General features: G+C 38.3%; 1 protein-coding gene and 1 long non-coding RNA gene across 2 annotated transcripts in view; both read left to right on the forward strand.

The window, feature by feature from the left end:
* Window positions 1-24,840, forward strand: part of Sap-r (Saposin-related) — a 168,492-nt gene that overhangs the window by 37,433 nt on the left and 106,219 nt on the right. Inside the window, exon 5 of the mRNA XM_067095684.1 lies at window positions 11,256-11,456. Within this exon, the coding sequence (XP_066951785.1) occupies window positions 11,256-11,456 (201 nt within the window). The remainder of the gene's footprint in view (window positions 1-11,255; window positions 11,457-24,840) is intronic.
* Window positions 13,828-14,741, forward strand: LOC136833476 (uncharacterized). Its single transcript, XR_010851481.1, has 3 exons — window positions 13,828-13,936; window positions 14,190-14,312; window positions 14,607-14,741. It is a non-coding gene; the product is annotated as an uncharacterized lncRNA (long non-coding RNA).

A 24,840-nucleotide genomic window follows, 5' to 3' on the forward strand; every position in this document is an offset into this window, starting at 1 on the left:
GATGCAAGAACCGGCTTTCAAGGCTGCTCTTGATCCCCACACAGTTTGTAAGAAATGCAAAGATCATGTGTGTGCACTTGATGATAGATGCAAGGAGTGTGAAAGTTTGTCCGAGAAAGAGTGGAGAGATGATCGCTATGTGAGGCGATTGGAAAAGGACAGAATTAGGAGAGCTAGATCTTCCAGTGTCCTTTCAGCTAGGTCTTCTGATAGTCAAGTCCTTTCTAACTTGTCTGATACTAATATTCTGATCCTAACCCTAAGGCTTTAGTACCCGATCCTCCTGCGGAGTCGGGAGTAAGTAATCCGTCTTTAAAAGAGGATATAATGGCTGCTATTTCGGCCATAGGAGTTTCTGCAATCCCTTTCTTCGGATAGGGAAGTGATGTGGGGGCAGTGCATAGTTTGCAACAAAAGTTCGGTGACAGTGTTAGTGCAGTGGAGGGTGCGTCCGTTAGGTGTCTGTCACGCTCCTAGCCCTAGACCTCTTCCATGCTCCCCAACCCTGGGAGAAGGAACGTCGACAGGCTAAGGGAGGTGAGAGCGTTGAACAACGAGGGACGTCCTCGGCGATCCTGTTGACGCATCCCAGGCGCTCCCCTGGCCCAGGAAAGGCGAGATGAGGGCGTGTTCGTCTTCCTCGGATGACGCAAGACCCAGAGGTGGTTGGCGTCAGTCACAAGAGTCTAGACCTATCAAGCTCGACGCAGGTCCCCCTTCCCGCTCCAACAACCCTCTTGCAGCAAATGGAGCTCTCCAGAGAGATTCCTGTCGGAAGAAGACTCGTTTCTGCTAAACAGGCGTAAGACGCATAGCTACGACGTTCCTCTTGTTTCTCGGAAGAAGACGCTTACATGACTTCAGTTCACGCTTCTCCCCGCCCCAGAATGGGGCGTGTGCATAGCTGCGTCACCACCTCTTCATCAAAAGATCCCAGCTAGAGTCTCCGGTTGTGGAAGCTAGTGCAGTGCCATCTCCAGTTGTTTCCCAGCAGCAAGCGGCACCTCAAGTAAAGTTCTTGTCGGAAGTCCAGCAGTCCCTTGCGTCTCTTTTGACTCTTACAAGTCGCAAAGGACTAAGAAAGAAACACACAAGAAGGAATCTAAGGGGCGTCAACAGACCCAAGAAGAGGGTAAGGCAAGAATCAGAACAACAAGATGCTAACAACCAGCAAGAGCGCCCTTTTGCGTGTTGCAGCGCTCATAGACGCTTCCCCTGCAACAAGCCGCCTTCGGTTGACCTGGGAGGGAACAAGGATCGAGCTGCTCCCTCGCAGCAAGTCGGACCTGCGTGTTGAGCAAAGTCCTCGATTCTTCTTTCCCCCTCTCGTTCGACATCGAAATAGCGGATCCCTGCTGGAAGAGATCTTGGAAGAGGAAACTCAAGAAACTCTTCATGCCGCTGATCTGAAAAGACTTCTTACTCTTTTGGCGGACTTATTTCCTAAATTTTCATCAGGCCGTACCTCGGTCCTCCTCTGGTTTTGATGGGTAGACCCCAGAAGTCTTCCTCATTCAAGAAGACAGTGTTGCCAAATCAGTGAAGAAGCCTTTTCGACACTGAATGATTGGATTTTGAAGAAGAAGGAACAGGAAAGACAACTTTCTCCTTTCCCCCATCACAAGATTGGCTTCTAGATCCAGCGTGTGGTACGAGACTGGGAGAAGCTCTGGTTTGGGAGTTCCTGCCTCCTCCCAAGGGGACTTCTCCAGACCTCGTTGACTCTTCACGAAGAACAGCCATGACTAAAGCCAAGGTTCTGTGGTCCACTGAGAGTTGGATCATTTGCTGAAAGGCCTCTTCAGAACTATTGAAGTCTTCAGCTTGATGGACTGGACTCTTGCAGCTCTTGCAGAGGTTTCAGATCAGAAGAATGACACGGGAAATGCACCTTATTGCCTGTCTGGATAAAGCTGTGAGGACGGGTCGGTCGAACTTTCTGCCCTTTTCACAGCAGGTGTTATCAAAGAAGAGAGCTATGTTGTGTTCAACTTCAGGTGTCGTCTGGAGTGACTTTAGCTCAGAAATCTGAACTGTTGTATGCTCCTTATCTAAACAGCTCTTCCCTTCAGAGCTGGTTAAGGACTATCAGCAGCCCTTTGCAACAATCAACGCAAGATCTGATCACAAGGACTGCTAGGAAAGTTCTTCCGGCAAACTTTTTAGCCAGGAAGGACAAGGATTCAGCTCCTCCTGGAGGACAGCCCTTTCGTAGGAGAGCCCTTTGAGAGGAGGTCCTCAGAGAATGGCTGCTGGAGGACAACTTCTAAGAACCCCAAGCAGCAACCCAAATCAAGAAATGATCACAACAACCTCCAGACACAAGTGGGAGCCAGGTTATCCCACTTTTGGCAAGAGTGGAGGAAAGGGGAGCGGACAACTGGACAGTCCAAGTTTTGAAGGAAGGATACAAGATCCCATTCCTAAGGAAGCCCCTCTTTCACAAGAACCGTTGAGTTGACAGCTATCCTATCAGGGAGCAAAGCAGCAGCTCTTCAAGAACAGGTGACCCAGATGCTATCAAAAGCAGCAATAGAAGAGGTAAAGGACCTCTCGTCAGAGGTTTTTACAACAGACTTTTTCTGGTACCCAAGCAGCTCAGGGGTTGGAGACCAGTTCTGGGCGTAAGTCCACTGAACAAATTCGTAAGCAAAGTCAAGTTTGCCATGGAGACATCTGCGTCAGTCTAGCAGGCACCAAACAGGAAGACTGGATGGTTTCAATAGACCTACAGGGCGCGTATTTTCACGTCCCAATTCACCCTCTACAGAAAATATCTGAGGTTTGTGCATCTCGGGGACAACCTATCAGTTCAGAGCACTTTGTTTTGGACTAAGCACGGCTCCTTCGTTTTCTCTCGATTTTAATCGAGGTGTTCACTGGTTACATCTAAAGGGATAAGAGTTTCTGTACCTGGACGATTAACTAATCAGAGCCAGATCGCAAGCAAAGTGTCTGGAGGATCTACAAGTTACAATGAATTTGACGCAACAATTAGGTCTGGTAGTAAATCTAGCCAAATCCCATCTAACGCCTTCACAGGACATCATCTACCTGGGGATGAGATTCAGTCAGTGGTTTTTCGGGCTTTTCCAGCCCAAGAAAGACATTCTAGATTGTTTAGAAAAGGTGAAGCTCTTTCTGGGAGATGGACCTGTTCGGCGAGGGAATGGATGAGTCTGCTGGGGACCCTCTCCTCGACTGGAACAATTTGTCTCCCTGGGAAGACTGCATCTCGTCCACTTCAGTTCCATCTGTCAAGCTATTGGAAACAAGGCCAAGATCTGGAGAGTTTCTTCCGTATCCCTCTGGGAATCAAAAACATTTGAGTTGGTGGAACGACCCAAAAAACTTCAAGTAGGCCTCGAACTTCAAACAAAAGAACCCGACCTAGTGTTGTATTCAGGCGCATCGGACATGGGATGGGGTGCAACACTGGGGAAGGGCGAGATCTCAGGTTTATGGAAAACCATCAGAAGAAATGGCATATAAATGTCAAAGGAACTGGTGGCCATTCATCTTGCACTAGTCCACTTTCAGGAGAAGGTCCAGAACAAGATTGTACAGGTCAACGCGACAACACCACAGCGTTGGCCTACATCAGGAAACAGGGTGGCACTCGTTCGTTTTCCCTTTCGAGGCAGCCAAAGATCTCCTGCTGTGGGCAGAAACCACAACTTAACTCTGATCACCACGAGGTTTGTTGGGGAGAGAAGAACGTCAGAGCGGATCTTCTCAGCAGAGGAAGACAGGTTCTCCCGACAGAATGGACCCTACATCACGATGTGTGCAACAGGCTTTGGAATCTGTGGGGAGAACGTCCAATGGACCTCTTTGCAACACAGAGAACGAAGAGGTTACCAGTCTACTGCTCTCAGTCCCAGACCAGGAAGCAGTGGCGGTGGACGCCTTCCTCATGAATTGGGAGGGACTAGACATGTATGCTTTTCCTCCATTCAAGATCCTAGACAAGTCATGAAGAAGTTCAGAGAGTCGAAGGGACGCCCGCATGACCCTGATAGCATTTTGGCCCATGAGACCATGGATCACGGAGGTGATGGAGTGGCTAGTAGACACCCCAGATCGTTACCTTGTGGAACGATCTACTCAGACAACCACATATAGAGAGATACCATCAAAATCTCCTCGCTCTCAGTCTAACTGCCTTTCAGACTATCGAAAAACTGGCAAGAGCGAAGGGTTTTTCAAGGAAGCTGCAAGAGCCATCGCCAGAGCGAGGAGAATCGTCCACACTCAATTTGTACCAATCAAAGTGGGACGTTTTCAGGGAATGGTGCAGGAAAAACAACATTTCCTCTTCCAGTACCTCTCTAACTCAACTGGCAGATTTTCTTCTGCATTGGAAAACCCAAGTTAAACCTAGCAGTATCTACCATCAAGGGATACCGAAGCATGCTTGCATCTGTCTTCCGTCACAGAAATATTGGATCTGTCTAAGACAAGGACCTCACGGATCTCATAAGGTCCTTTGAGACAGTTAAGAGGAAGGACAACCCGACCCCTCTTGGAATTTGGATGTTGTCTTAAAATTTTTAACCTCCAGTAGGTTTGAACCTCTCGACAAGGCTTCATGGAAGGATCTCACTAAGAAGACCCTTTTTCTGGTCGCTTTGGCTACAGCCAAGAGGGTAGGAGAACTACAAGCCTTTAGCAGAATAGTAGGCTTCAATGGGGAAAATGCAGTCTGCTCACTTCAAGCTTGGTTTTTAGCTAAAAATGAGAACCCTTCTCAACCATGGCCCAGATCTTTTTCCATACCAGGGCTGTCTCATTTAGTAGGACAGGAAAAGAGAGAGTCCTTTGTCCTGTTAGGGCCCTAAAATTTTATCTACAAAGGACCAGAAACATGAGAGGTCAGACAGATCACCTCTGGTGCTCAGTGAAGAAACCGTTACCCTTATCAAAGAATGCACTGGCGTTCTTTATCAAGGACTTAATAAGGGAAGCTCACCAAGAATGTCAAGAGAAAAGCTTTAAACTCTCAAAAAGTCAATGCTCACGAAGTAAGAGCTGTGGCAACTTCATGGCTTATAGACACAACAGGTCTATGAAATCGATTTTGGAAAACTCTGTGTTCGCTTTTTGGCGAAGCAAATCTATCTTCTAGGACCATGATTGTTACCTGAAAGAAGTATAGACCCAATATGAGGATTGCTGTTCCCTGGGTCCGTTGGGTCGTTGCCTCCGGCGCTTCCACTCGTTAGTTGGAGAGGGTACTACTGCCTCTACCCTATAACCTTTTTTTTTTTTTTTTCCCTATTGTATACCCTTGCCTTTTTCTTGATTTGAACTCACAGGTTGTCTGTGAAGGTTGTTGCAACCTTCCACAGTCTGGGGTTCACGAAGTCAGCTAAAGTCTAAGTTAGGTTTTTCACCTATGGAGTGTGTTATTTAGTGATTTTAGTGGGTCAGGTGGTCAGCTCTTTGTCCATGGCTATGCCAGGATAGCAAGGGTGGTGGTCTAGTCATGTTAAGGTCGAGGACCATAGTGTGTGACAGCCCCATAGAGACTGGCTACAGCCCCTGGATGGGTGGTTCTGGGTCTCTCAAGGAATGCAGGCGAATGATGCAGGATAATTATGAAGCCAGCTTCCTTATCAGGTAAGAATCTGCAGAGTATGTTTACAGCTAATTTTTAGTGTTTAGTAATTATACGAATTCCCAAGGTATGATATGTCTCAAAACATGGATGTTTTGGTTCTCTAACCCACCACCAATGGTGTCAATCAGCTATATATATGTAACTACCAGGAAGTTAGATATTTAAAAATGGTATTTTCATTATAAAATAAGTTTTTAAATATACTTACCTAATCTAGTTACATATATAATATCTCCCTTCCTCCTCCCCTCTGAGAACAGGGGCATAAATTTCTGAGGACAATTGGGAATGGTTCTAGTTACCTGGTAGAGGGCACTCAGGTATGGCCACCTGACCATCTTATCAACGATTGCCGCAACTCCCCATATTTTAATTTCTGCTACGTGAACGCAGGGCTTATCAATTTCTCTGGATAAACTTTATATATATGTAAAACTACCAGGTAAGTATATTTAAAAACTTATTTTATAATGAAAATACCATTTTTCACAGTTATTTGTTTCATATCAGCTGGCAGACCCTTCCTGTTTATCCTAACTATTCCACAAGCTAAAGTTTTTTTCTGAAGTAGTTTGTCATAAAGGTACACACTGTTATAAAAACTGTCCACGTAAATAATATGACCTTAATTTTAGTAACCCTCTGACAAAGACAGAACAACATGGGTACCCAACCCTTCTGATGGCTGATGTGCAGAATCCTTCCCAGTATACAGTGTACATTAAATTTAAGCAGGTAACCAGTATGTGCATAGGTCATTGACTATACCTTTATTCCCTATTTAGTTGAAGGCTTTGATGGTAAATATTGTTTGAAAAATAGCCTACCTTTAAATTTTATCACGCTCTCATCAGTACTGGTTTCTTCATTGCTAACATAGTACTTCCCATATAATACTGGCCTAATCTTAGAGAGCCTATTATTTCCATCTTTCTGATCATTATCACTAAAATGAATAGCTGATCTAATCAACTGATATTTATCCCTTGAAAACACTTCTCTGAATCCAGGAGTATTAAATAAAAAGCTACTTTCACTAAAGTACCTTTTGATTGTGGGTTTATGAAGTATACCCATTTCTCTTTTAATAGCAACAACAGCTTTTATATCATCAGCAGTTACATCTGACCACTGGTGGTATCTTGATCTTGGCAAAGGTTGTTTTGTAGCTATCATTGATTTAAAATACTTAATAGTTTCTTCTGCAACATGTTCATAAATTTTTTCTTGAAAAAATCTTGTGAAACTCATACGGATGTAAGTTTTCAAAATCAGTTACCTTATGGGAAGCTGTGTACTCAAAAACATTACGTAATTGAGTGGAGTTATTGTTATTATAATTAATTTTATTCCAATGTAATGAATTTGTTACATCAACTGTGGTTGATGAGCATGTTGCTGGGACATGGTGATGATATGATGATGATGATTGATGTTGATGATTATGTTGTTGTTTGTTGTTGTTGTTGTTGTTGTTGTTGTGGCGTAGGATCGTCAATATCTGACCTAAATTCTGAATCAGATCCAAATAAAATGTCATCAGTTTCTTCCAAAGAAACTTGACGAGAAGTAGAGGCCATCTTATACTTATAAAAGAAAAGAAACAAAATCATTACTAAGGGTAGGCTACACCCAGAGTTAAAGGGAAAAATTAAAGGGACAAAGCCAGCTGACTAATAAAAACAAAGCAATTTCAAGTATTTTGCCAATAGCATATTAAATATTTGAATTAAATTACTAAATGTGAGGTTTATTCTATTGAAAAACAAGAATTTATCCAAAAACAAAGAAGGGACCGATAGGCAGCCTAAGCAGCTAACCTACACGACAGCTAACAAATGTAAACAAAACTTCTGGTTTAGGAAATGGAGCTTCTTTTCTCTAAATGTGCTTGTCATTTGGCTATTATTCATTTACTTAAGTAAATATGTATATCAATATCTGGAAACACCATTATCTGTCACATTTTGAACTTCATTGACGATGAAATACATATATATTCTTGTAATTGTCATGGCAACCCTTCAGATCCTAATGTAAACAAACTTTCACTTTCGGTAAGGGAACTTTGCTAGCATGATATTATGATAAATCTATGAATAGTATTGATTTATATAGCAAAATACATATGCTGCTATTGTAAAATGTGGATATATATCATAATTTAATGTAGACATAGCGTAAAAATAATGAAAACGTACCAAATTCAGTGAATGACTTGAGAGAAGATTTGAAGAGCATTTCAGCCAGTGAGTAGTTCATAAAATCAGCAGTAGATGGCAGATGTAGAAGCCAAATACGTCATCTGCAAGAGGCGCTTAGCAAAAAATTTCTTATATGGCGTGGAGAAAAATTGTTCTCCGCAGCTAAAACGCAGACATCTATGGGAACTATTGTCGTTCTCCACAGTGAAAGGGTTAAACATTTATTTGCTTAAGGCCAGATTTATGAAGTCAGAGGACCTTATTATGGTTGTGTTTCATACTTCCTGGGGTGCTGACCACAAACAGCTGCTAAGACTGTACAAGGCATTAATCCTATCTACCAGATTTATGCTATGGATGTAAGGTAATCACATTTACCTCTCAAGTAAATTGAAAATTTCAAATGTCATTCATAGTAAAGGAAAATAGAAACCTACAGGAACATTCCAGTTGTCTTCTGAATGTATTGGTGGGTGTTGGCAAGCTTCCTTTGGATCTTCACTTCCTGACTATGCTGGATGAGGTTTCAGAGGCTTAGATTTCTAGCAGTTATCAATGTAGGTTGGAAACATATTTTGTTTATTACAGAGACTATCTCCAACTGCCACAGCCCTTTTCATTCAGAGGAAAAGTTGTTTTGAATAAATTAAATATAGGAAATATTAATATGCTGCCTTTCAAATATCCAATACCTCCATGACTAGATATTGTAAATTTCTGAATGCGCAAAAGCAGGAGATATCAGAAGCACTGCAGGCTTCTTTTTTAGAACATGCTTGGTTACCCAGGGATGCAGTTTCAACATACAGTGATGGCTCTAAATCTGATGTTGGCGTTCGACTTGCAGCGATTTTCCCAAAATTTGAGTGCATTGGTACTTGTTGTCATCAGTTTTTACTGTAGAATTATATGCAATTTTAATAGTTTTAAAAGAAATTTTAATGTGGCAAGATAAACTATAGTTTTTGTTGACTCTCTGAGTGTACTGTCATCCCTAGGTGGGTTTAAATACCAAGCACTCAGTTGTATTAGAGATTTAATAATGGATGTTTTAGGTAGTTGTTGTGGTATAGCAATTTACTTCCTCTGGGTTCTAGCCTACATAGGTATAATAGGCAATGAAATTGCAGACAGTCAGCAAAGAGTTTGCAATAGGTATTATACTAAGACTGACTCTGCCCTTTATAGATGTTTTCCCAGCAGTCTGAATGAAAGTAAAGGAGGCGTTGCAAATCTCATGGGGAAAATTTGGTTGGAAGAAACCAGAAATGTTGGAAATTACCAGACCATCTACCGTGAGTCTACAGTAATATGCCAAAAAGGGAAACTGCCCTCTGCCATTAGAGAATTTAATACACTTTTTAACCCATGGATTTCTGATTGACAAACAACCCCAGCCCTCCTGTGATGACTTTGTTCTTGTTGAGTGCAACACTTGCTGGTAATATTTGTCAGTCTTGGGAAAGCTGTGGAGGTATTTCCTTTTTAAATATCAGGATGGTAACAGCATCACTACCGCAGTAGAAAACTTGGAGAAGTAGTAAATTTTAGCCTCCTTGGTAATTTTTTAATTTATAGAAAGAGCTGGACTCCTTAACAAAATATAATTTGGTTAATGGCAAACTTGAATAATTGACAAACTTGAGTAAAAGAATGCTGTCTTAAAAAAGTACTGTCTTAAGAAGTAACAGTAAAGTGTCTTAAGAGCTTTTAAGATTTTAATTATGTTATAACGTGAATTTTATGTTTGTTACCATATTTTAGCTTGAAAGAAAAAATAATTTTACTAATATTTTCGGTGTTTATGACCTCCTTTGATGTGACACCAGATAATATTAAAACAATTCAATCAAGCATTGATGAAGTTACGTTGCTTAATATTGATGCAGCTCTTTGAAGAGGACTTGCAAATGCAAACATCAGTTTAGGAGTTGAGCCTCTTCTCTCTTTTTAAGGAGCCTCATGTGAGACGAGTGATGTTTCCAGTGGTAATCCAACCTGAATAATTCAGGTATCAGATATTTCCAAGGCAGCAGCAGTGGACAGTATTTCAGTGTTTGTGGAGACTGAAGGGCTGTGTACTGATTGTGTTAATAAAGCTTTCCAGACCATGATAACTTTAGCTACATTTCATTAGAGGTCTTGCTTGGTCTTGACTTTAAGTGAAGATCCCATGTGAAAGATGCCCATAGTCATAGCATCAAAGAGGAAGAAGTTTGTTACACTTGCAGTAGATACAAATTTTTTCAGTCAAGGATTAGGAGTACCCCTTCATACAACATGAAGCACCCTTTAATGAGACTTTTCTGTGCATTTGATTGGCTTCAGCAGTGGAACCTACATCAAAGGGATATCATGAGTGTGTTCCCTGGGCTTAAAACCCCCAGAAGCCAATATTGTATGAGCTATTTTAGGTGATTTGCAAGAATGGATTAAAGGGAAAAGTAACAAAATAGGCATGAAAAGGCAATAACCCCTCAGATTTCTTCTCCTCCTTGATCCTCAGTGTGGAAGGGATGAGTGATCTTGATTTTCCATTTCTACCAGGTAACCTTACCATTCTTGGAAACTTTGGCTAGAGATCCATCATTCTTGGAAACTTTCCTTGGCACTTTTGCCAGAGAAGCAAACTTTGGAGAAAAAAGCTGATAATTGCCAACTGGCATGAGTGGATCTTCAATACCACTAGTAAGTATATGGGATTAGTCAGCTAGAGTCCTGAGGACCTGTCTAAAACTAGGATAAAGGTTATTTTACCAGAGAGAGCTTTTGTATTGGATGTTTGCACCATAGTGAACCTTACTGAACTTTTCATCAAAAGAGGTGCAGTCCTTAGAAGTGTATCCTACCAGGAAAGAGTCAGATTTTGAAAGCTTGAAGACTCTAGGCATTATGGATTGACATTTCTTTCTGCAAGAGTTAAAGGAGATCACAGAGAAGCCTATAACTAAAGTGGCAGTGAATTGTGTTTGGGCAGCTTAACACCCTCAAGGTTTGCTCAACCTCCCTGCTGGGACTTATACAAATCTCTGGCACCTCCACAAGATTCCCAGCCTCATCTATAGGCCTGGCAGGACCCCAGTCAGGTCCTATTAATTCATGCCCAACAGGCCAATAACTCCTTGCAGGCAACAGCATCCCCTTTGGCAGAACAGAACGGAAAGGAGAGAAGGGCAGAAGTGTAATTTCTCTGTTGGGTGGAGGGTGGGGGCAAGGTTCGATTTTCTTTCACCTGCAGAGCTACTTGTATCTATTGGCGGCTTTAGTTTATCAAGTTTTTGTGTAGTTATGTTATTGCTGGAAATAGTTTTCTTTAAGATATAAGAATTTACTTGAAAGTTGACCTTGCTTTTTGTCATGTAAACATTATAATGCTTCCCTTTAGTGTTATGGGTTGTTAATCTATGTTATGATATCTTTTTCAACAGGAGGAAATCCGTGAAGTTTTTGAGGGATCTTGTGAACTCATTCCCATCAAGGTTATAGCAAAGGAATGCATAGCATTAGCTGATGACTTCATTCCTGAACTCATTGATACTCTAGCATCCCAGATGAACCCTCAGGTAGTCTGTGCAACGGCTGGTCTTTGCAATTCTGTCAGAATTGATATTTTGCTACGTGAATATCAGGTATGTTACTTTCAAAGTATTTTTGTGTCTTTAAGATTTCAAGAACTTGAATTAGAATATAATTTTATTTAAAGTGGAATATTTATAAGGTTTGAAATACAGTGTAATTTGATAGCACTGGCAGGGAGGGGCTGCTTTGATTTTTCTTTTAATTTTTTGAATACCCTTATAAATTGAGATTTTCAAGATGTGATATATGACTGCATGGGACATTTTATTACACTATATTCCTTAAAATAAACATCGGTTTTTCTACCCTTACTCCCATTCTGCCATAATCTGTCATCTGCTGTGTGAGTGCCAATCACCTTTGATTCTTAGCTGCAATGTGTTTTTGGAAACTCTATGAATGAGTACAATTCATAAAAAATGGGGTTTTCTACCATCTTATTCTCTTGATCATGAGGTTAGATTTATTTATATATCTCACAAAGTCATAAGCAATTGAAGTTAACCAAAACCCCTTATTACACAGTTGTCTAAGGTCCACATTTCTTATTGGCTTTGATCACAGCTTACTCAGTTTTTCATAACATTATAATAAATTAACATTGATGAATTCAATTTATATTTTGTTTTGCTTCATAAGGATTTGATAGTGAAAAAGTGATTGGAGATACAAGGGAAGGTTAAAGTAGGGTAATGATAGAAATGTGACAAATTTGCTTAAAATGCGTCGTGTATTAGGAGAGATGAGACTTGAGATAAATCTAAGAAAAAAAAAATCTGCGTCGTGTATTAAGAGAGATGAGACTTAAGATAAATCTAAGAAAAAAAACCTGGAAGTAGTTTAACCAGACCACTGTGGTAATATGTTTTGCTTTCACAGTGATGGCTCAAAGGAGTTATCTGTTAATGATAAGATTTAGATTTTATTTATTAAATTACAGCTCATTATAAATTTTGATTTGGATAATTGAAAATGGGGATACAATAGGACAAATTTTCTTTTAAACTTGAAGTTTTTTAGGATGATCTTACCTGCTATTAAAGATAGCTTTATATCTCCACTCCGATAGGTGAGGAGATGTAAGCTATCTTTAACAGTAGATAAGAATCCATATAATAAATTGTTTTATGAATATTGATGCCTCCAAAACTAGACATATGTTCTTGATTAAGTTTAAGGCTTTCACAGAAAAAATTTTGTCTGTTAATGTTGCTCTACAGTCTGTACATACAGGGACTGGATCATATGGACTATTCATGAGATACCCGACAGTCAAGTGAGAGTTACCGGTTCTAAGATGTGTCAGAAGTACTTGTATATCTGTCCTTTTGATATGATGAATTCAACATTACTTGTATGTGTGTTTTTTTTTTATGAATTCCATATTCCGACATGAGTTGATTTGTTTTAACTTATTATCTTGTTCATAGTTTCAAATATTGTTCCATTTATTGAGTATAATGGGTTTTAGAGCTGTTATGTAATCACTAATATAAATATCAGTGTGATCATTATAGTTGCAGCTTTGAGTTCTTTATCAGCTTCTTTGTTTCCATTAGTGCATACTTGGTGGGGAATCCAACATATCCACATTTTTACCATCTTCATATAATTTGTACAGAAAAAATTTTTGTTGTGTAATGGTATTTTTTCTATTATAATTCTGAAGGGTTTCTCTTGGACTTCTAGAGTTGTTATAATTAGAAATATTTTGATAGTATATCCTTAATGTTTTTTATGGCTAATCCGATTGCACGTTATTTTGGTGTGAAAATTGATATACTTTGTTCGAAGTCATGGTTGCCAATCCCAGGCCTAATGGAGATTTGGACCCATCGGTGTGTATTGCATAGTTTGGACCTTTATGTGTTCAACTGCGTGGTCTTTGTGATGTTTTGGGGGGATGTGCATAGTTTTAGATGAATATTTAAAGTATGTAAAAGTTTGCTGCATCATATCCATAGTCTAATGAGGAGGTAGTCCTATCACTGGAGGAAATTTTATATTTGTTGCCCTAAAGAGCCTATTGGCCTTACCTGGGAAAGGTGATGAGTGATTGTTTATAAGTACTGTATATATTTTTGATCAAAAGTTGTTTGTTGGTGAACCATTTGCCGGCATTTTTACTGCACTATATGTTATTACCAGTAGTTTAAGGAAAATTTAAATGCTCCAGTGCATATTCCGAATCCTTCGTTGTTATTTTAATCTAAGCTTTTAACGCTTCGTGGACTGAGGAGTTACATTAAAGGCCAACGGGGTCCAGACAGACCCCAAACTTCTGAGGCAGATTTCTGCAATATGAATAAATTGAGAATGAAGCCTTGTATAAGTGTTTTCGAAGTCCCTTACCATGGCATCATATCACTTTTCTGTATATGTTGTAATTATTCCTACACAAATATGAACCCTTGGTCTTTACATATGGATAACTTTCGGCGAAGCTGGAAAGTCCAGTCATCAAACTTTTGCAAGGCGGCTATGGTAACAGTTACCTGTGGTAGGGCCGGAAGTACTGCCCACCCAACCGGTATGCATTCAATCTCTTCAGTTTACTTTTGGCTGCACTCTCGACAAGAAGTGCTTTTCTTCTGTCCTGCCATTCGGCCTTTTTCCTCTTGTTGTATATTTTACGTTTGTAATTTGATATATTGATTTGGATATATTGAAACATTTGTGTATTTTGATATATTAAGACATTTCAGTATGTTTTATTTTTATGTCTTCGGTGATATGTTTTCTTACTCATACTGCATAGTAGGCTTAGGTGTGTAGTTTTTCAGATGCGCAGTTTATGTCGTCATTCAGGGGTACCAATCTTAGATGGACTGCTTCACCGATGTAGCCTTCATCTGCTTCTGTAGCTTCTTGTCTCCCTTCCGATCTTTCATCATCTGATGCCCTCAGTTTAGTTGCCCTTGTGTCGTATATATGAAATAAACTTATATTATCAAACAATTTTGTTAGAATATATGATTATACCCACTCTTTCACATAGTAATATCTTTTTTTGGTAAGAGTTGTCTGCTTCTGTGATGTTGCGGATGGGGTTGTGACATGGCTAGTTCTTATGACATCATCAACCGATTCCTCTGACATAGTTTCGATCGATTGAATCGGCCTTTCAAGAGAAGTATGACCTGTCTTCCACTATCTCAGACTTTGGGGGGTTTTTTAGGAACTTTGCTGTTTCTTCACAGTTCACACGCACGTATACTGTGGTGAGACCCTCTGGTTGCAGTAGAAGTTGAAGAAGAGAATCCTTTTGCCATCATCATCTTCGCCTTCTTCTATTGGTGTTCTCCCTCGTGTACGGACTGGGGTTTCTTCGTGTCGTGGGTCTCTCTCCGAGACCTTGCTAAACAGCACCAGATGCACGGTTTCCTCGTATATGGCAAGTTGAAGAGGTAATCTAACCTGTTACATTGTATTTTAACCTAGTGGATTGGGTGTTAGATACTCATATATCTAACAACTCATAGGCTTAGGTCCTCTTCCTCAGAACCCTAATTTCTAGGAAGAGTGATCAGGTGTGCTTAACCTCAAGTCTGTTCAGGATTCTGATACCTCTCCCCAAGTATGAGTCTATCCTGATGTTAAGACCGAGGGTTTTTTCCATGTATGAACAAATGACAAATTTTTAATTTATTTTGTATTTCTCACAGCTAACAAACCTGAAGTCTTAACATTGACTGCCCACCCCTAGCCACCCCTCTTATGTCTTATACTGGGTTGGAAGAAAGACTGGAAACGTAATGAGGTTTTAGCAAGGTCTCATCTATGTATTGGATGCCACAGATTCCTTGCACATACAATTTTTTATTGTTTCCCTTCCAGTATTGACGAGATCTTACTGATAAGGACAGTGGAATTGACTGAGACACTTGATCTCTTTTCTAGTTGCTTTCTTCTCTATCGAGATAGGTAATAAGATAAGACCTATCAGATGTTGGACCTATAGAATACACATGACTGAAATATTCCAACTAATATAACATTTTGTTTGTACACAACTGTATCTTGCTAAAGGGGAAAGGAATGATATCACATGTATTGATAGGTACCTTATTGTCTGAACAGATATATCTATCAACTGATCTAGAGACTAAGTTCTAAAACTTATTTTCAGTTAAGGAAGGGTGTCTGGAGCCCCTTTCCTTGGTCATTGTGCTGTTATGCTACTCCTGTGAGGAATGGGAGATGTAGGCAGTAATTGCTACTTACAATCCTTGGTATAATAACAATGACACCACGGTACTAACACGGCCTCTAAAAGTCCTAGTGTCCTTCCATGTCAGGTCTGCGACAGTGGTAGTACTCAGACAGACAGGAGTACTTTGGTACGACGGCCAACAAGGAATCAAAAGCGAGATGGATGAAATGTCAGCACTTTTTTGACGAAGTCAAGGGATAGGACGGTCTATCTTCCGGTTCTTGCTCAGCCTCAGAAGAAGATTGATCATAATCTTTCTTCCCTCAATTTCGTGTTGTTGGCTCTCTTTTGATCTGCTTATTCTGCATATTTGAAGGTGATCAGTTAGATTGGTCATTTTCCTTTGATGGTCCTGTGGCACCAAAGACAGTACAGGTTGACCATCACTAATCCGGCATCACTGGGACCTGGAGGGTGCGGATTAGCCATTTATTAGGCTAGAATACACGAAACCCAGTAGCTAAGCACATCATCTTAGAATTAAAATATCCCATAAATCAGTACAAGTTGGATAATAAAGAAAAGACAATTATCAAATACAGGTAGTGCTTGAGTTACGATAATTCGACTTACGATATTTCGAGTTTATGATTATGATGGGGTTAGTAATTAATACCGGTACGAAAATAAAAGTATTGTTAGTAACGTTATACTCTTGCAAAAATGCGTACAGCCATAAACAACCGAACGGGAAACTGTTGTTTTGCTAATAATTGTATCGGATAACAACTGTTTTGCTTGTATTTCAACCATCGTACGGAAATACAAAATTAACCTAGTTAAGTTACAAATGACGTTAACCCTCTAACGCCGAGCCTCTATTTACAAAAACGTCTCCTGTATGCCGGCGGTGTTCGAGAGTTAGCGCCGAAGCAGAAAAAAATTTTTTTTCAAAAAATCACAGCACGCTTAGTTTTTAAGATTAAGAGTTCATTTTTGTCTCCTTTTCTTTGTCATTGCCTGAAGTTTAGTATGCAACCATCAGAAATGAAAAATAATATCATTATCATATATAAATATTGAAATATATGACAGGGCAAAAAAAAATTTTCATATATAATTTTATACAAATCGCGCTGTGAGCAAAACGGTTCAAGCTAACGGGTTATATTTTTTCTTTATTGTACACTAAATTGCAATGATTTTGGTATATAACAAATTGTAAAACGATCAAAGCAACACAGAGAAAATATTATCACAAACTGATGCATGAATTCGTAACGCACGGATGTAAAAAATGTTTTTAAAAAATTCACCATATAAATCGAAATATTGTGCTAGAGACTTCCTGTTTGTTGAAAAATGAAGCGTTTTTAGCTTAAGTGTTTTAGCAAATTGCAGTTTTCAACCATTTTAAGTCGAGTTAAAGTTGACTGAAGGTCGAATTTTTCTATTTATCGTGATTTATATGAAAATATTTCAAAACTGATAAAAGCTACAACCATGAGTTATTTTCTGATGCATTGTACATGAAATTGCGCACATTTTCATATATAAAAGTTTATGTAACGACTAATATAAAACGGTGCAAACATTACGAAAACGTGATGAAAGAATTTTTGAGATGTCCGGCCGAGTTACCGTGTGGACGTTAGGAAAATGTTTTTTTCAAAAATTCACCATAAATCGAAATATTGTGCTAGAGACTTCCAATTTATTTCAAAATTAAGGTAAATGATTGAATATTACTAGAATGTAAGAGTTTTAGCTTATAATTGCATTTTTCGACCATTTCGGTCGAGTTAAAGTTGACCGAAGGTTGAAATTTTGGCAGTTGTCGTGATTTATGTGAAAATATTTCAAAACTGATAAAAGCTACAACCATGAGTTATTTTCTGTTGTATTCTACATGAAATTGCACACATTTTCATATATAAAAGTTTATGTAACGACTAATGTAAAATGATGCAAACATTACGACAACGTGACGAAAGAATTTCTGAGATGTTCGGCCGAATTACCGTGCACAGACGTAAAGGAAAAAGTTTTTTTTTTCAGAAATTCACCATAAATCGAAATATTGTGCTAGAGACTTCCAGTTTGTTGAAAAATGAAGGTACATGATTGAATATTACTATAATGTAAGAGTTTTAGCTTATTATTGCGTTTTTTTACCATTTCGGTCGAGTTAAAGTTGACCGAAGGTTGAAATTTTGGCAGTTATCGTGATTTATAAGAAAATATTTCAAAACTGATAAAAGCTACAACCATGAGTTATTTTCTGTTGTATTCTACATGAAATTGCGCATATTTCCATATATAAAACTTTATGTAACGACTAATATAAAATGGTGCAAACATTATGACAACGTGACGAAAGAATTTCTGACGTGGACGTAAGGAAAAAGTTTTTTTCAAAAATTCACCATAAATCGAAATATTGTGCTAGAGACTTCCAATTTGTTGTAAAATGAAGGTAAATGATTGAATATTACTGGAATGTAAGAGTTTTAGCTTACAATTGTGTTTTTTTACCATTTCGGTCGAGTCAAAGTTGACCGAAGGTTGAAATTTTGGCAGTTATCGTGATTTATATGAAAATATTTCCAAACTAACAAAAGCTACAATCATGGGTTGTAATTTGTTGTATTTTACATGAAATTGCGCACATTTTCATATATAAAACTTTATGTAACGGCTAATATAAAACAGTGCAAAAACTACGACAAAATGACGAAAGAATTTCTGAAATTTTCGGCCGAGTTACCGCGCCGACGTAAGGAAAAAATTTTTTTAAAAATTCACCATAAATCGAAATATTGTGCTAGAGACTTCTTGTTTATTGCAAAATGAAGGTAAATGATTGAATGTTACTAGAATGTAAGAGTTTTAGCTTACAATTTCGTTTTTTGACCATTTCGGTCAAGTCAAAGTTGACTGAAGGTTGAAATTTTTTGTCGTCGATGTACGGTACGTCCACTCGGCACCCAACAGACAATTTTAGTCGATATATGATACGTCCAGTCGGCGTTTAAGTAGTCTTTTGACCCAAAGCTAACGACTGGTTCATTATTTTCGAGTTGCTCGAGAAATGATGGCAAAGGGATCCTTTCTTTAGCTAGGGAACTGATCAACTGAGCATACCTTGAAACTTCCTACTGGACATCAGTACGTTTCGGGTAAGATCTCTAGTAAGGCAATGTCATCAATATGTCTGCCACATTCAGAAAGGACATGTAGTTTGAGTATTAGGGTGGAATGTATTTGTGAAATTCACATTCATATCCTCTTACCTTAGAGTATTGACCATTGGCAAAGGGATCATTTCTCTGCCTAGGGGAATGACCTTCCAATTGTACCCTGCAATTTCCTGGTGGTCATCAGTACATTTGAGGCAACATCTGTAGGGGCCACAGTGATCCATCGATCTATAGCATTCAGGAAGAACCCGTCGCACTAGGATAGAATGTAATTGTGCAGTTCATATTCTTATCCTTTTACCTTGGGTTATTGTCCATGGGTCCTAGGACTCCTTTTTCTTGGATCCTTGGTGGATGCTCAATAAGCCATGTAGTTTACCCAGTTCTTAAGGACAGGTTGCATCTCACCTTATGTGTGCGGCTGCAGGAAGAAGGTGTTGGGAGGGGGGGGACTGGCCCCCTACCTTCCTCCTGGTTTTCGACCTCTTCCAGTGGACAGAGGAAGAGAGAACAAGCCGTCACGAGCTGGACTGCTGTGCATGCAGGTGATCTGCATAATTGAGTATCCTGTCTATAATCCAGTTTTGATTGGAGTAATAGATGCACCCCTACCTTCTCGTTAGCAAGGTGAGAGGAGGACTGACCATGGGCAAGCCAGTTGGTTATTTTTAGCTACGCAGTCTTCGGCATTGTGGGTTCATCTGTGCCTTGCAAATCAAGGATTTTCATACTTTCCTTTTATTCGAGGTGCCCAGAAGTGTGTTAATTGAACATCCCTTGTTTGGTGGATCAGAGGTATGGTATCCTTCCTTTGCTCTCTCAAGACCAGGAAGAGAATACCAGGTGAACTGAACTGCCAGTCAGTTCAGAGAATTACTTGGAATCCTCCCTCCAATGCTAAGTCTCCATATGAAAAGACCAAGGGTATGTATTTGTGTAGGAACAAATGACAAGTTTTTAATTAATTTGTATTTTTCTTAACATACAAACCTGGGATCTTTACATAAAAGGCCCACCTCTTACCACCCCTCGTTCTTTTACCTGGGTCAAAAGGTAAACTGAAGAGATTGAAGGCATACTGGTTGAGAGGGCAGTACTTCTGCCCTACCATAGGGAACTGTCACCATAACCGCCTTGCAAAAGTTTAATGGCCGGACTTTACAGCTGCGCCAAAAAATACAAATTAATTAAAAAATTTTTATTTTATAGTTTAACAGTGGATATGAAAGAAGACTGGTTAACAGACTAGCAAAAATGTCAGACTAACAGATGCCCCTTAAAAATGCTGGTTAAAACTAGAAACAGCCTTAAATACCACTGATTATACTCATAATTTTTGTTTACATTCTAGTCATAATAACATGTAAGCCTTATTATGCTACATTGAATGATTTGATTCAAAATTTATTTGGACAGAATTATTAACCGTGACCTAGCCAAGGCTGTGTAAATGCTTATTCATCATTAGATTAACCCTTAAACGCTGAGCCTCTATTTACAAAAGTGTCTGCCGTATACCGGCGGGGTTTGGGAGTTAGCGCCGAAGCAGAAAGAAAGTTTTTTTCAAAAAATCACAGCACGCTTAGTTTTTAAGATTAAGAGTTAATTTTTGGCTCCTTTTTTTCTCATTGCCTGAAGTTTAGTATGCAACCATCAAAAATGAAAAAATACCATTATCATATATAAATATTGGAATATATGACACCACAAAAAAAAAAATTTCATATATAATTGTATACAAATCGCTCTGTGAGCAAAATGGTTAAAGCTAATGAGCTAATTTTTTTCGTTGTATTGTACACTAAATTGCGATGATTTTGGTATAAAACAAATTGTAAAATGATCAAAGCAACACAGAGAAAATATTATCACAAAATGATGCATGAATTCATAACGCACATACGTAAAAAAAAGTTTTCTTAAAAAATTCACCATAAATTGGAATATTGTGGTAGAGACTTCCTGTTTGTTGCAAAATGAAGGTAAATGATTGAATATTACTAGAATGTAAGAGTTTTAGCTTACAATTGCATTTTTCGACCATTTCGGTCGAGTCAAAGTTGACCGAAGGTTGAAATTTTGGCAGTTATCATGATTTATATGAAAATATTTCAAAACTGATAAAAGCTACAACCATGAATTATTTTTTGTTGTATTCTACATGAAATTGCACACATTTTCATATATAAAACTTTATGTAACAGCTAATATAAAATGGTGCAAAAATTATGACAAAGTGACTAAAGAAATTCTGAGATTTTCAGCAGTTAGCACGCGTGGATGTAAGGAAAAAGTTTTTTCAAAAATTCACCATAAATCGAAATACTGTGCTAGAGACTTCTTGTTTATTGCAAAATGAAGGTATATGATTGAATATTACAAGAATGTAAGAGTTTTAGCTTACAATCGCATTTTCGACCATTTCGGTTGAGTCAAAGTTGACCGAAGGTTGAAATTTTGGCACTTGTCGTCATTTATATGAAAATATTTCGAAACTGATAAAAGCTACAACCATGAATTATTTTTTGTTGTATTCTACATGAAATTGCGCACATTTTCACATATAAAACGTTATGTAACGGCTAATATAAAATGGTGCAAAAATTACAACAAAGTGACTAAAGAATTTCTGAGATTGTAAGAGCCTGACGCCGTCTCTTCCAAACACGTGTGTGTTCGTGTGTTCGTCGTCCATCGGAGTGGTGAGACGTTTGGCATCTTCACAAACAGAAACATACACACAGTTTGATACAGAAGATTCGTTGGAACATTATGAGTACATGATTAGAATGCTTGCATGGCAATGCAAGTACTGTAGTGGTGATAGTACATACATCAAGACAACAATGGTTAGGGAGAAACAGATGGAAATATTGTATGGTTGAAATCACGTTCCTTTAGAGAAAGAAAATGAGATGCTCTTGTTGTCTTGTCCACCGATGGATCGACAAACACACCTGTTTGGAAGAGATGGTGATAGATTTTACATAGAGCATCAAGACAATAAATCAATGGTTTCTCGTTTGTTGCAAAATGAAGTTAAATGATTGAAATTACTAGATGGAAATATTGTTGCATTTTTCGACCAATTTGTTCAAAGTTGAAATTGAAATTTTGTCACGTTCCTTTTATATGAATGTCAAAATTGAAAAGCTACAACCACCAGATTATTTTTGTTGTATTGTACATGAAATGTCTATATAAAACTTTATGTAACACACTAATATAAAACGGTTGCAAAAATTACGACAAAGTGACTAAAGAATTTCTGAGATTTTCAGCAGTTAGAGCGGCGTAAGGAAAAGTTTTTCAAAAATTCACATAAATCGAAATATTGTGCTAGAGACTTCGTTTGTTGCAAAATGAAGGTAAATGATTGAATATTACTAGAATGTAAGAGTTTTAGCTTACAATTGCATTTTTTCCATTTAAAAAAAGTTGACTGAAGGTTGAAATCTTGGCACTTATCGTGATTTATATGAAAATATGTCAAAATTGATAAAGCTTACATGAAATTGCACACATTTTCATATATAAAACTTTATGTAAAGCTAATAGAAAACGGTGCAAAATTAACTAAAGAATTTCTGAGATTTTCAGGAAAATGTTTCTTTTGGGATTTTGCACAGCTGGGTCACGAAACAAAACAACAGCTTGATCCGTGAACTCCCAGCATCCCTCAAGGCACGTGATTTAAAATTTTCCGCAAAACGCAGGCCTATAAGTTTTTTCGAAATATTTAAAAACTTTTTGTAGTCGACGTATTTTACGTCCACTTGGCACCCGACAGACAACTATTGTTGACGTAAAATACGTCCAGTCGCTGTTAAAGGGTGAACTATCTCATTCTTTTTATTGCTATACTGTGTGAGAAATTTCATAGTACCATTGTTTAATGATACAGATATTTATATAAACTACTTACGTTGTACTTATTAATTGGTAAAACCGTCACATTTCCTATGAGGAATCCTATGTCTACATTTCGTGACGTAAATGGACCCATAGAACATAATTTTTTCCTTTGTAATATCTTAGCTACTGTGCACTTAGTCAAAAGTTGTTTCTAGAGAAGTGTGAGAGAGCTGTGAAACCCGTTACACCACACAATTTTTTTTTCAAATGTGCATATAAGGAGGTATCAGAATTGTACTTCTCAACTGAGATTACTCAGTAATGGAACATTACCATTGCTACTTTATCTTGGCAGATGGCATGGTGAAGCCTTGGATGGTTCCAGGTAGGGAATAGAGGAATTTCAGCAAACAATGGAAAACTTGGACATCCCAAACATTGACTGCTGCTATTTTGCCAGTCTTAGAATTTGCTAAAGGACCTCAAGAAGTATGGAGGCAGGTTATCGCAAAGCAGAATTAACATCTTTTGTCAGATTTCCTTCAGCAGCAGTTCCGACTCCCGACAACCCCCCCCCCCACATCATAACCCTTATTGACTGACATGATCATATGAGGAACTATAACAGGTTTTGAGCGAACACCAGGCTAATGCATATTATTGCTGTACAGTTTGGATGAATTTAGCAGGAAAGCTGTTCATATCATTTCAGTGGGCCATAAATGACTTACGGCAACTCTAGTAGCTCAGTATAGGACAGAGGGAGATCAGTATTGCCTTGAGACTTGATGGGAGAATGTACTGCCCCACTCTATCCCATGACATTTTTTTTTTTTATTTGCTCATAAATATACCCAGGGTTTGCTGTTGGTTTTAGTTCTTATCTTTTATGATATGTCAGCTATAATTATAATTTTGCAAAGAAAAGCACAAAGAAATATTAGAAAAAACATGTATACCTCACAAAAAGTACTGCATCTCCCCATCTCAGTAAATATTGTAAATATACTTAGAATTTTTACTGATTCTAGTTATCTGTTATGATATTGTGTGAGCTCTAATTATAATTTTACAAAATAAAATAAAATAAATTATTTTTATGAGTGTCTTGGAAAAGAGGCCTTGCACTGGGTTGGAAATATTCTTTTCAACTTCCCATGGAAGGTACAGAAAAATTTTTAGAAGTTTTTTCTTACACCATGTGTATTTGCATATCTTCCTCTTTCCATTGATGTGTTTTTTTCTTAAATTGGCCAACCTTAAAGTTTGCCTGGTCGGGAGGTATGCTTAATATATATTTAGCCTGTCCTGCAAGGGTTAAGTCCATTGCCATCAACTTCTTTGGTGGCTCAGTCCTTCAGCGTGGAACCACAAACAAATACTTCAGTGGTCTTTGTTAATGTACTAGGTTCTGCCATCCAGTAATCGTAACACCTGTTTTGGTCAGTTCGCCACTTTGTGACGTGGAGGAACAGGAGGCAGAGGCGTGGGAGAATTTGTAAACTTGCCTCAAGTTTTTCAAGTCTTGTCCATTCTTGCTTAAAGGCAGCACATTATTATTCCTTTTCCACTCTTTTGGATGTATGAGTGTTAATGATTAAGGGGTTACTATGATTATAAATATTAATTAAAATAATTCTGAGAATAATAATGATAATAATAGAATGGCTGCATCATTGAAATAGTAAATAGTTATCCCTTAAGGGAACAGAGTTTGATTACAAAATGCAGTAGTTTCTTCATCAAGCTGTCTATCACTAACTCTCAAAATCTTGATTTCCTCTGTTTGTAGATGAATAAACCATTCACTAGTTTTTCTCTGAGCAATCTATTACTAACTCAAAATCTTAACTCCCTCTGTTTGTAGGTAACTAAACTATTAACTAACTATATGAGGGTTAATAGCAGCCACTTCTCCTGTGAGGATGCTGTTTAGGTTAATGTAAATAGCTACAAATTCAAGTACTATACTGCAACACTCTCCAGTCTTGAGGACAACATTGTGAAAAAGAATCATGTGAGGATCAGAGTGAAATGATTTTTGCATAATACACAAATAATTTACAAAATTATTAGTATTTAATAAAATAATAGCATAAGAGATTCATATATGCAAACTATTGCACCATACCAGCAGGTTGTTTTTAGCAGATTGGTTCAAGGGTCATAGTTTAGGTATTCAATTTCCTTTCAGGTGTTTTCTTTTGTACATTTTCAAATCTGAAG

Source organism: Macrobrachium rosenbergii, chromosome 51 (assembly GCF_040412425.1).
Source record: "Macrobrachium rosenbergii isolate ZJJX-2024 chromosome 51, ASM4041242v1, whole genome shotgun sequence".
Lineage (NCBI taxonomy): Eukaryota > Metazoa > Arthropoda > Malacostraca > Decapoda > Palaemonidae > Macrobrachium > Macrobrachium rosenbergii.